At 53.4% G+C, this 13856-nt stretch overlaps 1 protein-coding gene across 1 annotated transcript in view; it reads right to left on the bottom strand.

The window, feature by feature from the left end:
• Positions 1 to 304: 304 nt before the first annotated feature.
• GALNT18 (polypeptide N-acetylgalactosaminyltransferase 18) overlaps positions 305 to 13856 on the bottom strand; it is a 342951-nt gene continuing 329399 nt past the window's right edge. Inside the window, exon 11 of the mRNA XM_032853479.1 lies at positions 305 to 739. Coding sequence (XP_032709370.1) covers positions 593 to 739 — 147 coding nt within the window. The 3' untranslated portion in view covers positions 305 to 592. The remainder of the gene's footprint in view (positions 740 to 13856) is intronic.

The following is a 13856-nucleotide window of genomic DNA, read 5'->3' on the forward strand; positions in this document are numbered from 1 at the left end:
AAGCCCCCCAGCAGGTGCTCCAGGGGCCAGCAGGCAATGCCGATCTCTCCAGGAATGCTTTCTCCAGAGGCCACGTGTGCTGTGGTACAGGCAGAGGGAAGCCGGAGGGTCACGGTGCCCTTCTTGCCACCCTAGGCCTAATGGAGAAGGCTGGAGCTTTGCTTAAGCTCCCACTGCTGGCGGGGGCTTCGAGCCTCCTTTCTCGAGGATGAGAGGCAGGAAGAGTGAAGAGTGACACCAACTCCCATGTTCCGAGGACCCAGGCAGGCACCTGCGTGAGCCCCAAGTGACCGCAGAAACCCTCTTCTTAATCAATAGTGTTTTATTGTCAGTTATAAATATTCTCCATCTGTCCCCTATTTACAGTTGCAAAATAGTTTATGACGCTATACCATCACCGACCATTCGGCACCTTTCTAGAAACTCCATGAAAATCGCATAGGAAATAAAAAGCTCTTTTGGCGGGGTGGGGGGTGGGGAATCCCACGAACCTGGCTCCCCCCACCCCCCGACTCCAAACCACCCAACGCGGCAGCAGGCAGCAGGTGCTACACAGTAGCAAAGGGACGGGCGCAGGTGGCTCCCGGCGGGGTCAGGACGCCAGGCTCCTCAGGACGTTGGTGATGCTCCAGTGCTGGCCGGAGCACCTCTGCAGCACCAGCTGGAAGCCGAACTCCGAGTCGCTGTTCTCCTGCAGCTCCAGACAGCGCTTGGACTTGCGGTTCTGGATGGAGCCTCCCTAGGGGCCAGGACGGAGAGGGCCATCAGAGAGGAGAGGGGTAACGTGGGGAGATCTGGGGCACCTTGAGCCTGGAGGCGAGCCGGGGGAGGCCTAGAATTATCAGTGCACCCTGAGGCCCGGAAGCAGAGAGGCTCCGAGGGCTAGGGGGGCCAGCATCCCGTGCAGACTCAGGCTCCCTCCTCCCTCAGCTCCCACAGCTTTCAGGCAGCCACACCAACCTCCTTGCTTTACATCGGGGTTCCTGATATTGAGCAAGCAAGCTGTGTCCTATGTTGGGGGGGGTCCTTCTGCAAGCTTCCGCGGCAGGCCAAGCCCCAGGCATGTTTCAAGGCTCAGCTCCGGCTCCCTCTCCTCCAGAAGCCGTCTCACCTCCCCCCCCCCCCCCCCCCCACCCCCCCCCCCCCAGTCCACCCAGCCAGCCGGGTGCTCTTCACCCTGTGCTTTCTCCAGCTCTGCACTACTGACTGGTGGTGGAATTACTTGTTTCCTTGTCTCTCCCCGATCTACACTGAGAGTTCTAGGTCTTATCAGTTTCTGTGCCCTCAACATCCAGCAAAAAGCCTGGTACCTAATAGATGATCAGTAAATGTTGGTTGTCACGATCCGCAGAGGGGAGAGAGGATGGGTCACAGGACAGGAGAGCAGTGTCAGCTGTTTCAGTCTGGAGGGGCCCTGAGCAGGCCTGGCAGTGGGGAGAGGGAGGCCCCTGCCCCTTATGACCACAGCCCACCCCCAGCGACATCCCAAGCCTGCCCCAGTGAACAGCATGCTGGGAGAGAGGGAGACAGCAAACTTCTACTGTAAGGGGGCATGTCCCCAATCTCCCACTATCCCCGTGGTGCCAAATGACACGTGCGAAGAGAAGAGTAAGACTCAGTTTTCACAGTGACCTAAGAAGCTGGCAGTATGTACCGCGGCTGGACACACACAGCCCCGAGATCCCACACTGCCATGCTCGGGCGTGTATCTAGCAGAAATCTGGGCACCAAAGACAAGCACCTGAGTGCTTCCGAAACCTGATTGGAAAAAGCTCCCACCTGGAAGCAAACCCAGGCGTCCATCAGCAGTAGAATGGATCAATGACCTGTGGTATTCACGCACTGGAATGCTGTACAGTATCAGAAATATATAGACCAGAGCTCCGGTCAAGGTGACTCAGCCTAACAGATGCACCAGCACTGGAGGCCAGGCGGAGAACGCACAGAGAATTCGCCATATATGCACCTGCCAGACAGGCAACGCAGGACCAGTGTTCGAGCCAGGATGGGGGTGATCTCTGCGGAGGAGGGACTGGGAAAATGATCGACAGTAGCCAAAGAAGGGGTTCTGGGGTGCTGGTGGTACGCTCCTTCCCGACCTGAAACACAGGTGTTTGCTTTGCTTTAAATCATTGAGTCTAACATTTACATTTGTACATGTTTTTGTGTGTATGTGTGTTATTTTCCAATTAAAAAAATTTGAAAAAATGTAGCTCCCTCAGAAGGGACTCTGAACAGTGGGTGAGGGAGTCAGGTAGTGAGAAGCTGGGCGGCAAAGGCGAGCAGAAGTGTGTCTTTGTGTATTCAAGGGAAGAAAGCAGCTCTTTCCTTGCTGTGCCCCAAGGCCGGCTGTGACTCACTGCACCCAAGAGCAGACAGAAAACAGCAAAGGGGTAACCCAAAGAGCAAGCCCATCTGGGGACCCTGAGCTCAGCCTGAGAGATAGCCGCAGGTCGAGGCGCTGCAGGGGCGGAGGAACAAGTGGCCCTCCGACCAGGGCTCGGAAAGGACCCTGGAGTCCCCAGGTGGAAGACACTCTGAAGGCAGCCCCTCCTGCTCTCATAGGCTCCCTGAAGGACCTCTACTTCGGCCTGGGGCCTCCCAGAATGACGCATGCAGCCCTCTTGAACCAGCGTTTTCTTTCCCGAGCTGCTCTGCCCAGGAGCGTTCTCCTCCCACTGAACTTAAATCCTTGTCTTGAGGGCATCCAGCAAGGCATCCCAGATCATCCCCTGGGGTTCCCGACTTGGGTCTGTTCCTACTTCTCTACCCTTTCCCTCCCAATAGGGGAAGGTGAGGCCCATGTTCCCCGAGTTCTACATTTTTCTAGGTTAACTGGACCCAGTTCCATGCGGAAGAGTTTTGTATGATTTTCCATCCCGGCTGCCCTCCTTTGGACCAACTCCAGTTATTCTGTGTCACTCAGAACTGACTGCCAAGTGGAAGCCACCACCTCGTTTCCACTGGACAAAAGGCTCCTCCAACACAGCCAACTAATTGGCACTTTTGGTGGCCACACCATGCTCCTGGGATGATGATGGCATGACAGTGCCAAGCTGTCCCCTTGGAAGCTGTGGGTCCCCATCCCATCCCACAAAAGCTGGACCTCTGGACCTAGAGGCATCCCTTGCGACATTGCTCCAAGTGAGGCCAGCCCCTTGCGCTGCTGGGCCCAGGTTTCTATGGTTTCCATTTTTGTGGCCTGAGCACGTTTGCTGCCCACACCTGGGTTGGGCCACATCACTGCCATTTCCTTGGCACATGTGTGGCTTGCCCCCCCCCGCCCCACTGACCTCCCTGCCCACTGGTGGTGCGCCCCAGCCCACGCTGCTAGGAGTGGAGCAGAGGCAGGCCGTGGGTGAGACCACCCCGGCTCTCTGATTCACAAGGCCTGCCGGCTCTCCTGGCAGGGAGATGGGAAGGGCAGGTCAGCAGATGGCCATGGGCCATGGCAATGGGGGAGCTGCTCCACTGGTTCCACACTGTCGAGGACCAGACGATCATTTATGTCCTGATTACCAAGGACGAGCAGGAGGAGTCATGGGAAACCGTTTCTTCAGCTCTAAAACAACAAATGGATGTGAGGCTGCTCACGGTTCAGATGGGGAGGTCTGGAAAAAGTGCACGACAGGCAGGACGGGGGCCAGACCAAGAGCTCACTCACTCTGCTCAGGCCAGACTTCTCAGTGTTTCCTCAGGGGCCAGGATGGGCTTTGCTTGCCAGGGGCTGGGATGCTTCGGTCACCCCCGGATCACTGAACTCTGAGAAACCTGTCCAAAACAGAGAAGGCCGTGGCCTCTCCTCTCCTGCCACCACTCATGCACATTCTATGCCTTCCACAGTGCACCTTGCCAAGCCTGAGAGGGAGGGAGGTCTCTGAGAAGGAAAGTGTTCCTTCCAAGACCCAACTATGACATTTCCCAGGCCCCATCCTGGCCCTCAGGGCCCTGGAGACAGGAAGCACAGTGACTCTGGGGCAGAAACAGCCTGTGTGGCCTCTAGGCAGGATGTGGAAGAAACAGAGTGAGGCCAAGAGCTGTGAAGGAGATGGGGCCTCAGTGAGACTGTCTGGGCCTGTCAGGGAGAGTGAGGTATGGGGTCAAGGCCAGCTCCCTCCCTAGAGGCTCCAAGAGGAGAATCTTCTAGAGCAGAAGAGGAAGGCCTGCTTGGAGGCCTCCTTGTGGTACCCTGGAATGTATCTTGGGAACATGTCTGGGCTATGGGAAGGGGAGGCAGGCAACTTTGGGTGCTGGAGCGAGCCTGGCCACTTCCAGCCTCCCTCCTGTTTTCCTTCTCGGACCTTAGCTTGTCTCACTCAATGAACTCCGGGCTCTCACCCACTCTCAGGGCACATGCCCTTCACCACAATGGCAAAGGAGCCTTGCTTTCCTCCATGGGATCTCTTCCTGGTGAGCTCAGCACCCTCGAGAGAGGCCTACTGCTGTTACTCTCTGCAGCTCTTCCCGCAGGCTGTGTGTGGAGATGGAGCTAATAAGGGTCAGTGCCTATTTCCCAGGTACCTCGTGCCGGGTCAGATGCCCTCCAGGCCCAATATCACGTGGTCCTCATGGGAACTCGGACGGGTACAGATGGCAATCATCCCCACTTTGCAGGATTGGAGACGGGGGCTCCGAAACATTGGGACACAAGCCCAGGGTCACATGGTCTGGAAGTGGTAGAGCCAGGCTGGGAGCCCCATTCACTGTTCCTGCGTGCTGGGCGCGCCACACCATTCCTCCCACCCCAGGCCTGTCTCAAAGCAACGGTCTCCGCTGAGAGTTGCAAGAGCCTCAGTGCCTGGGGCGGAGGAAGGTCATCTTGCCCAGCTTCAGCCTCTGGGGAGCCAGTTTGGGCTAGTTCCTTCGAGGGCTCTCTGCAGACACACGAGCCATCCATCCATCCGAGATTTAATGAGAGCCTACTGCGTGCCAGAAACAGTTCCAGGTCATGGAGATACAGGAGTGACGAAGCAGGAAAAGATCTTCGTCTTCACGGAGAGGATATTCCAGGAAGGGAAGCAAAGAGTCAATTCTCTGGCATATTAGAAAGCAATGAGGCCGTACACAAAAACGTAGGGCAGTGCTCTGGGCTGAATGTGAGTCCTTGAAATTCCTGTGTTGAAGCTCTTATTCCCAGTGTGATGATATTTGGAGGTGGGGCCTTTGGGACATCTTTTGGCCACGTGGGTGGAGTCCCTGTGAACTAGATTAGCACCCTTGTAAGAAGAGACGCAAGAGAGAGGACGTCCCCCTCTGCTGTGTGATGGGTGGAAAGGTGCACATGACCAGGCAGAGAGGTCGCAGTAGACACTGCCCGCTGCCACCTTGATCTTGGACCCCCCAGGCTTCCGAGCTGTGACGAATACATGTTGGTTGTTTAAGCCTCTCGGTCTATGGTCTTCGTGTTCTAGTAGCCCGAATGGCCTCAGACAACCCGGGAAGGGAGCTGGGGAGCGGAGGTGAACAGGCAGCCGCGGAGACAGCCGTCAGAGTGACCCCCGCTGGGAAGGCACGAAGGAGAGGACAGTCCCCGTGCCCCAGAGCAAGGCTCCCACAGCTGCAGAGGCCTGGGGAATTCAGCAAATGGCACAGAGGCTGGGGAGCAGCTCAGATGTGGGGAGGGAGCAAGAGATGAGGCCTGAGAGGTCCTCGAGGGAGGGGCAGGTTGTGTGGGGACTCACAGCCACTGGATGGACTTTGACTCTGAATATGGTGACAAGGGCCAGCCACTGCCAGTCGGACTGACATGTTCAGTGGTCCACTCTGTCCGCTGTGTGGAGCGGGGAGCATTGAGCATTGGAGGAAGGAAGGAAGCAGGGAGGCTGTGTGCGGGCTCTGGTCCTCATAGCTGGGGCCCTGCCCGCAGCCCCTGGGCCAGTCCCCGGCTCTGAGGGGCCGGCCCTGCCCTCCAAGGATGGCACCGTCCCTCGGTTTACCAGTCCAGTCAACTAAATTATTTGTGTAATACATACAACTACAGGATGCGGAAACACACAATACTTTTAATTAAAGAATTTAAATAAGGGCAATTAAACCTGGCAGGAGAGATGCTCCAGCACACAGAGAGCTTAATTGGAATGGAAACTGAATTAAATATGGAAACAGCATTAAAAAAATCAAAAGCTGAATGTATAGAATTAAGGAGACGAATAATTCCTAGAGGTGGGTTCCCAGCCCCCAGCCTAGTTCCTTCTCCTTCTGGGCCTCTGTGGAGTAGTCCCTAGGAAGGGCTTGAGAAGCGTATGGGTAGAAGCAAAAACGCAGGACTCTGCTCCTGGTCTTGCCTCTGGATTTGCGTTTTGCCATGGAGCCCTGACGATGTGCACAGCAGGGCTGGGGAAGCTGCGGTCCAGAACCCCTTAGGCAGAGGCACCTGGGAGCTGACCCCAGATCCCGCAGACATGCATCTCTTCTCTGTCTTAGTTTCCCCAACTACGTGCCTGTGGCAGCTAGAGGTTCCTTAACTAGACCCGTTCCTCCTGGGGTATAGGCTGGGTAGAGATTAGTCAGAGTCCCTGGAGGGCTTATTTACTGTGGGTCACTTCTGGGTCTGCCATGGGGCCCAGAAAGGGGCCTTTTTAAGTTTCCAGGTGCTGCTGCTGCTGGCGATGCTGGTTGGGGGACCCCAAACCAGCCGTCACCCTCTCTCCGGGAAGGATGAGGCCTGGCTTGTCGCTTGCACTCGGGACCTGAGGAGGAGCAGCTAGAGCACCTGGGCTGAGCGCTCAGGCTGCTCTCCTGTTTCCCTCCAAGGTGTTCAGAGGAGGTTGTATGGACGGACGCCTGTATTCCGCAGTCTTCCCTGCTTATTTCAGAGCTACCGTGCCACCAGCCTTTCTAATGAACTTTCCACAGGCAAGTGGCCCATGGGTCTTTGGCTTTAAGCATGGCGGGCCTGGGAGTTTCCAGGTTAAGTAGTTAATGATTAGTAATCAGACTTCAAAGTGTGGGTGGGACGTTAGCCCTAGTTTAAGAAACTCTGAGATTAAGTCTTTTTGTAGAGGAAAGTGGTCTTTCTGTATTATGTATATTCAACACTATATTTATTCAATAAGTGCTTTGGCATTTATTTTTCTTAAAGGAGACTCAACAGTGCATGAGTGAGAGTCTGCCTGTGATTTGCCGGGAAGGTTCATTGGACCGAAGATGGGGTGATGGCAATGTCAAGTGCCAAAAAAAAAAAAAAAAAAAAAAGGTGAAGGGGTTACGGAGATAGCAGTGTGGCTGGAGGGAGCTCGCCGAGGAGGCAGGAATCCAACCAGTTCACACTCACCGGTGACAGGCTTGGCAGGGAGACTCCAGCCCCAAGTGCCCACTGCAGCTATCCATTGGTTTCTAGATTCTAGAGGCAAGACAAAGGCACCATGGGAAGGTGCTTTTGAGCACGGATCCCAGAGGCAGAATTCCTTGGCCTTGGACAAATGACTTAATCTCTCTGTGCCTCAGTTTCATCTGTAAAATGAGGATAATCAAAGTCCCCACTAGCATTGTCGTGGGGAGTTATGTCCTATTTATAAAGCAGTTACAATACTATGTGGCACCTAGCAAGCATCATATAAATGTTTGATAATAAATTTAAAAATCTTACTCAGGTCTGAATAGCGGGGACCTGAGCCATCATACCTGCTCCTGGCTCCTGATCTCTGTGGCATGAGCAGGAGGAAGGGCAGGGGTGTGCTGACTGCCATAAACTGAAAATCACAAACTTCTAGGGCCCACGCAAGGCTCTGACAGTCCTTCAAAACCGGACAGTTCCACATCTGCCCCTCCATATGACATGGAAATGAAAAGGTGTTTTATTCCAGAGCCATAATGAAATACCCGATTATAGTCTTTTCTTTTCAGTACAAAAGGTTCTCGAAGTCGGACTTCTTGACAGCGACTGGGGATCAGAGCAGGAGAAAAGTCAAGGACTCCTCCTCCTTGCGTGTTGGGAAATTCTTTGGCAGAATTAGCCATGCTCCCTGGGAAATGTGTTCTGCAACCAGGTTCTTTTTTGAGTGGGTTACTCATCTTGCATCAAATTATCAAATTAGAGCCCACAAATCAGAGCCAATCATCATGGACCTGGAGGGTTGGCTCTGCACTCAGCTCTCTTCCAGGCAGTGTCCTCATACTCTTGAAAATTTCTTCTCTCTTGGCATTAACAGACACCTCTGTTGTTATCCTTGATGTTCCCCATTTGGAAAATGCATAAATACTTCACAGAGAATGAGGCAAGCACAGGGGCTCAGGTGTGGGGACAGCTAACCATGGGAACACTGATCTATGTGCCCAAAGGAGCCCTCCTGCCATTGCCACCAAAGAACCCAAAAGCCAGAAGGTGTGACGGTGCACTCCAGTCTGGGAGCAGCATGAAATACAGTCTGAATATCCCGACATTTCATGAAAGCCCCGTTTTAAAAAATATTTACACCAATTTGTACTCCAGTCTGCACGGTATGCGTACATTTCCACCTCCCTACTTCAAATCTGAGGTTAGAGAAAGAAGTACATTTTCACACTACAATTTTGAGTGCCCCACTTAACACATGTCCATTCTGCAGTTGGGATATACCACCCCCTGAAAGTGTTCTTTGCTGGAACAAGGGATTTCTCCAACTAAACAGGGGCCTCTGGCTATTAGGTTGAAATGTCCTTTTTCAGTGTGCACACATGTGTGCAAGGAGAGAAATCACTGGTAAAATCTTGTCCATCTTGAGGTTTCTCACAGACCTGCCTTGAGACCTGGTACGCAGGAGGCCTCTGGTTAATATTTGTGGATTTTTTGAAAAAAGAAAGAAATCCTTCATTCGATTAATAGCACGTCGGGGGGCTCCTCTGTCTCAGCTCTCCATCAGGTGCTGGAGACCCTAGATACGTAAGACAGCCTGGCCCTCTGGTGTCGTGGTTGATGGAAGAAAAGGATGTGGAAATAATGGAAAAACAATTGCAGAGAGTAGGGTGAAGGTAGCCCTCATACAAGGAGTTCGGCTCATTCTCGAACTTGTACAGTATTTGCAAGTCCCCACTCAGAGCCAACAGGACTAGACTGCTTTCCAGTGCGTAGGGCAGCCCTTCAGCTGTTAGAAGGCAGAGCTGAGATGTTTCAGGTCTCCCGGGTCCAACAGTCTGCATTTCTCCAACCATGCATTTAGGTAGGCAGGTAGAATTTAAGGAGGTTGGACCTTAGAAGACACCCATCGTAACAGCCCTCCTATGGCAAGAGTCCCGTTACGAGCATCTTGAGGAGAAGGCTCCAGCATTTGCTTCACCATTCAAAGGAATGGTAGTGGGGGCAGGGTGCATCTCATTACCATGGAGAGGCAGTCTGTTCTGTTGCTTGGCAGGTGTCCTACCACAAAGTTCTCTGCTTACTCCCTCTCCTTCCATGGGTGCCGGGCTCACTGACTAAAGACCTCTTTCACTAACTCTTCATCACCAAATCTCAGAATCCCCCAAATCTCAGCATGTGGGATACTCTCAGAAGACTGAAAGCCTCCATAATTTATAGGTATCAGTTTAGAACATTCTTTATACCAGGAGGAATCACAAGATAGAGGAATTGCAGAAGGCAATAACGACAACTCCTGGTGGTCTTGAAATTCTATCATGTGTTGATGTGGGAAATGTTAGCCGTCTAGGCACAGGTGTGTGCCTTGAGAGGGATGATGCTGGCTGCGCACCGACTGTTCTCCAAACCCAGAGCCTAGGGTGGTCCTGGATGCATAATCCCCCCCGTCACAACTCCCTTCATTTCATCCATCACTACTTCCAACAGACCACAGCAATGTCTCAAAGTCCCCCCAAGAGCTATCTGGCTCCATGACCCCATGACAACCGAGTCTGCTCCATCTCTCACGGGAATGATGGGACAGTCCCCTAACTCGTTTCCCTGTCTCTTTTATCTCAGTCCATCCTACTCTCTGGTATCAGAGGGATTCAGACCCACTCGTGGCAAGCCATGGCTTAAGATATCCCCTGGTTCCTCCCTTTGCTTTTAAGGTGAAGTTCAATTGGTTGGCATGGGTTTCAACAATCATCATTCTCTGCACCCAGATTGACTCTTATGTCTGATCTCTCTCATGTTCCTTTGGAAATTCCAAGTTCTGCCCGCACCGTTGGATTTCTGTTCCTCAAACATGCTCTGTTTTTTTCTTGCTTTTGCCCAGGCTGAGCCTCGGCATGGGATGTTCTCCCTTTTTACACCTGGGAACTGTCTAACGACTTTCAAGAACCGGATCAAAGAAGCCTTGAATGTGAAACCATCCTGGAGCCCATCAAGCCGGGGTCCCGGCACACCCCACCTCCCTCATTTCTGGTCTCATCATCTATTCGGTTGCGTGTTTATCTGCTCAGGAGCTCCTCCAGGGCAGAGGCCGTGTCTGCCTCCTACCTGCATCCCTCCTGCCCAACCCCCGTGCTCAATGAATGTTTGATGAATGACTGAAGGAAAGAATGTTCATCATCAGAAAATGGCTCATCAAAGCCCCGTGCATCAGCATTGCCAAGAGATGTTTTCATCAAGTGTGGTTGCTCAGTGTCAGTATCTCACGCTGTCCTGATTCATCCTGAGCATCGGAAATTCAGAAGAGCTTGCAGGGGATAGAAGAAAGGCATTTTATTTGTTAAACAGAAAATCAGGGTATGAGATGAAACGCTAAGATATGCAAATGCCTGTCTTCTTTGTGGGAGAACCTGGGAGAAATGCACTACATTATTTTGAAATTAATTCAGCCTGAATGTCTGTGGAGTTTAAATGCAGCCCTCAGGAGAGTAAATAATGCAGAATGTGAAACCAGAAAAGAGATTTGAGATGCACCAGCAAAAGCTTCTTTCAGCCCAACTTCTGCACCCGATCATTCTACTTGGTAGGATCTCTATGTAATTTGCAAAGATTAAAACCTGTTGCAAGAGAATTAGCCCAAGCACATGATTTAATCACGTAAGAGGCTTCCAGCCTCTGCTGGCCTTGTCAACAGTAGTTCCTAACCTGTGAGGGCTTGCGGACAGATTCCAGATTGCTTGACAAATATCAATTATTTTGCCTTAAACAAAAATTTCACATACATTAATCTTTAAATATCAAGCAGGAGTGGCTGCTCTGGGTTTGCAAATTAGGGATTTAAAAATGTGATTTCCAAAGAGTTCTTCTTGGGAGGAGGATCAAAGATGGGACTGCCAAAGCACCCTGGGAGTTTAACTCGATATATGTGTAAGTGGCTGAAAACTGCCCAGGCTCCAGGATTCCACGTCCAAAACACTGCCCGCTTTGCTGGTCACGGTGTCCTTTCAAGTAGGAGTCACGTGAGGCTGCCTGTTCAAGGCCACACACTGAGATGAGGAAAGGAAAGAGCTGGATTTGGGGGTGTCTTTGCCTCTTTTAGGAATATGTCCCTTTGTTTACCCCAGTCAGGGATGGACAGAGGAGCTGACAGCCAGCCAGAACCACCGAGGCCTCTGGAGAGGGAGAGGAGTCACCTCAGCCTGAGCCTTGGGGCATGTCTGTCTGGGAGGGTTGGAAAGAGGGCCTATGTGCCCGTGCGTGGGGCTGGCCTGTGAAGCAGCCTGGGTTCAGGCACAGCCAGCCTATTTGAACTCGAGCTCCATCTCGGGCTGCATGACCTTGGGCAGGCGAACTTTATCTTGTTTCACTGTCCTGGATATGGAACTGCTCGGCTTACTAACACCGCACTTCCCAAGGCTGAGGCTCTACCAAGCTCTGTTTCCCCGGTGATTCTGGAGTTCCTCCAAGGAATGAGGCTTTGCAAAGGGGCCAGGGAGCTCACTCCAGTTCAAGAGCATGCACACCCAAGTGACACAGGATCCCCAGAGCATCAGGTGCCTGGCTGGCCCCCTGGGGCTATTCCAGAAGCCCTGAGCTCCTCCTCCTTCTCCCTGCCAGTTGAAGCGGCATTTGCTTGTCCATTAGAGGCCTCCCAGCCACACCTGTCAAGCTGCCCAGCCCATACCACCAGAAGCTGGGCTCCCTGGGGCAGCCTCAGACCTTGCCCCAGGAGGAGATCTTGGTGGCCAGGCAGGGCCCTAAGGACCCCGGGGTCACTCACGGAGAAGAGGGGAGGAGGGAATGGCTAAATGTTCAAATTGCATTTTAGCCTCCCGCTAGCTTTTCTTCCCTCCTCTCCCCCGACCCCCTTCTACAATCTCCCCCTTCCCATTCGACTCCACAGTCTCTGACACAGGGGCATTCCAAAGCCCGCACCTAAATAGGCCAGTCCCTTGCTCTCCATTTTCACTCCCATAAGCTCCAGGCCCAAGGTGTCCATGACCTGGCCCAGCTGCTCTTCCAGGCTCATCTGCTGCTACCCTGCCCCTACCCCCGGGCCCTGCAGGTCCCGGCCACACCTGGCTCTCCATAGCTCCCTGAACACAGCTGGGGTTTGAGGCTCCACAGCTTTTGTGCATGCTGTTCCTTCTCCCTGGAACACCCTTCCCTACTTTCATATGGCGCAAGCTCCTACACACTCTTCAAGGTGAAATACCGTCTCTTCTGGAAGGCCCTCAGCCCTGCTCCAGCTCCCCACCCAACACCTTCCTGCGACATTTCCTTCCTAGTTCCCAGGGGCCCAGCAGGCCTGGCTAAAGGCAGCAGAGAGTGGCCTGACATAAGACCCAGCACAGAGCCTCCGGACGGGACGATCTCCCTCTCACCTTGGCAAAGTCAGTCCCACTCACCTTCCCAGGGGCCCATGGGTCCCTTTTTCTCTGATGCCTCCAGGCTGCAGGCATGTGGCTTCTATCTTTCATATGTGGCCTCTAGCCTGAGCTGGGAAAGGACAGCCGCTTCGCCACAGAGCACGCACCCAGCCTGCGTCCCTGACTCTATGCTGCCGGCCCTCTCTCGGCCTCTCCATGTAAAGAAGGGCCACAAGGGAAATGTAGCCCCAGTCCATGTCACTCAGGGCTACACAGCCTGTGGGGACAGGTGACAAAGGCAGACCATGGAGGTGAGACAGGTGTTTCAGCCAGAGAGAGGGAGCCACGAGGAAGCTGTGCCCCATATTCTCCAACCTCAGCCCCGACCCTGATCTTCTCCCACGTGCCGCTACAAACGTGTCCCAACTGGAAGTAGAAGAGAATGTAAATTAATGTGTGGACAGGCACCCCCAGGACCATGCTGGCCTGGTATTTACCATCTTTGCGTCTGTGTTTTCTCCCATGGAACGCGGGGGGTTGGTCCCTGTGGTGGGGCTTAACTGAGTGGCGAGGTGTCACCCGCTTACAGAGTCAGGCACTTAGGGAGCACTCCGTGAAGGCTGGCTGTTGCTCTTACAGGGACGGATATTTACAGTTTACAATGCTTGGCGAAGGTCACATGAACAGGAAGGAGTACCACTGCAGACCCAGCCGAGACTCCGAGGGGCCGCACCCGTCTCCTACCTGCCCCCAGAAGCCTATTTGGCTCCCCGTTCTTCTCCCTAGCAGTTGCTGTCCCAGGGTCACAAAACCCTCAGTGGGGCTCTTGCTCTCCAACTAGCCCCTAAATTTATGACCTTGTTTTGAACTCAGTATTGACCTTCCCACTCATCATCTAGGACCCTACTCAGTCCTCTGGTTGCACATACCCAGATCACAGGCCCAAGGCTGCCCATACCTGTAGAATATGGCATGGCTGGGGCCCCCACTTCCCTGCCCCCCCTGAACCAGGGGAGAGTAACTACACAGCCTCTTCCAGCCCCCATGAGCCTCCTCCCCAAGGGAGGAGCAGCTTGCTGGGAAGTTTGGGTTGGGGTCCTGCCACTCAGTCCCACAAATACAGACATTCCCTTTCTGACTTCCCTGGAAGCATCCCCCACGTACAGTCCCCGATGCCTGAGAGCGCGGCGGGATCCTCACTTCCTGTTCTGAACATTTCC

Source organism: Lontra canadensis, unplaced genomic scaffold, assembly GCF_010015895.1.
Source record: "Lontra canadensis isolate GAN:19392208 unplaced genomic scaffold, GSC_riverotter_1.0 scaffold7, whole genome shotgun sequence".
Lineage (NCBI taxonomy): Eukaryota > Metazoa > Chordata > Mammalia > Carnivora > Mustelidae > Lontra > Lontra canadensis.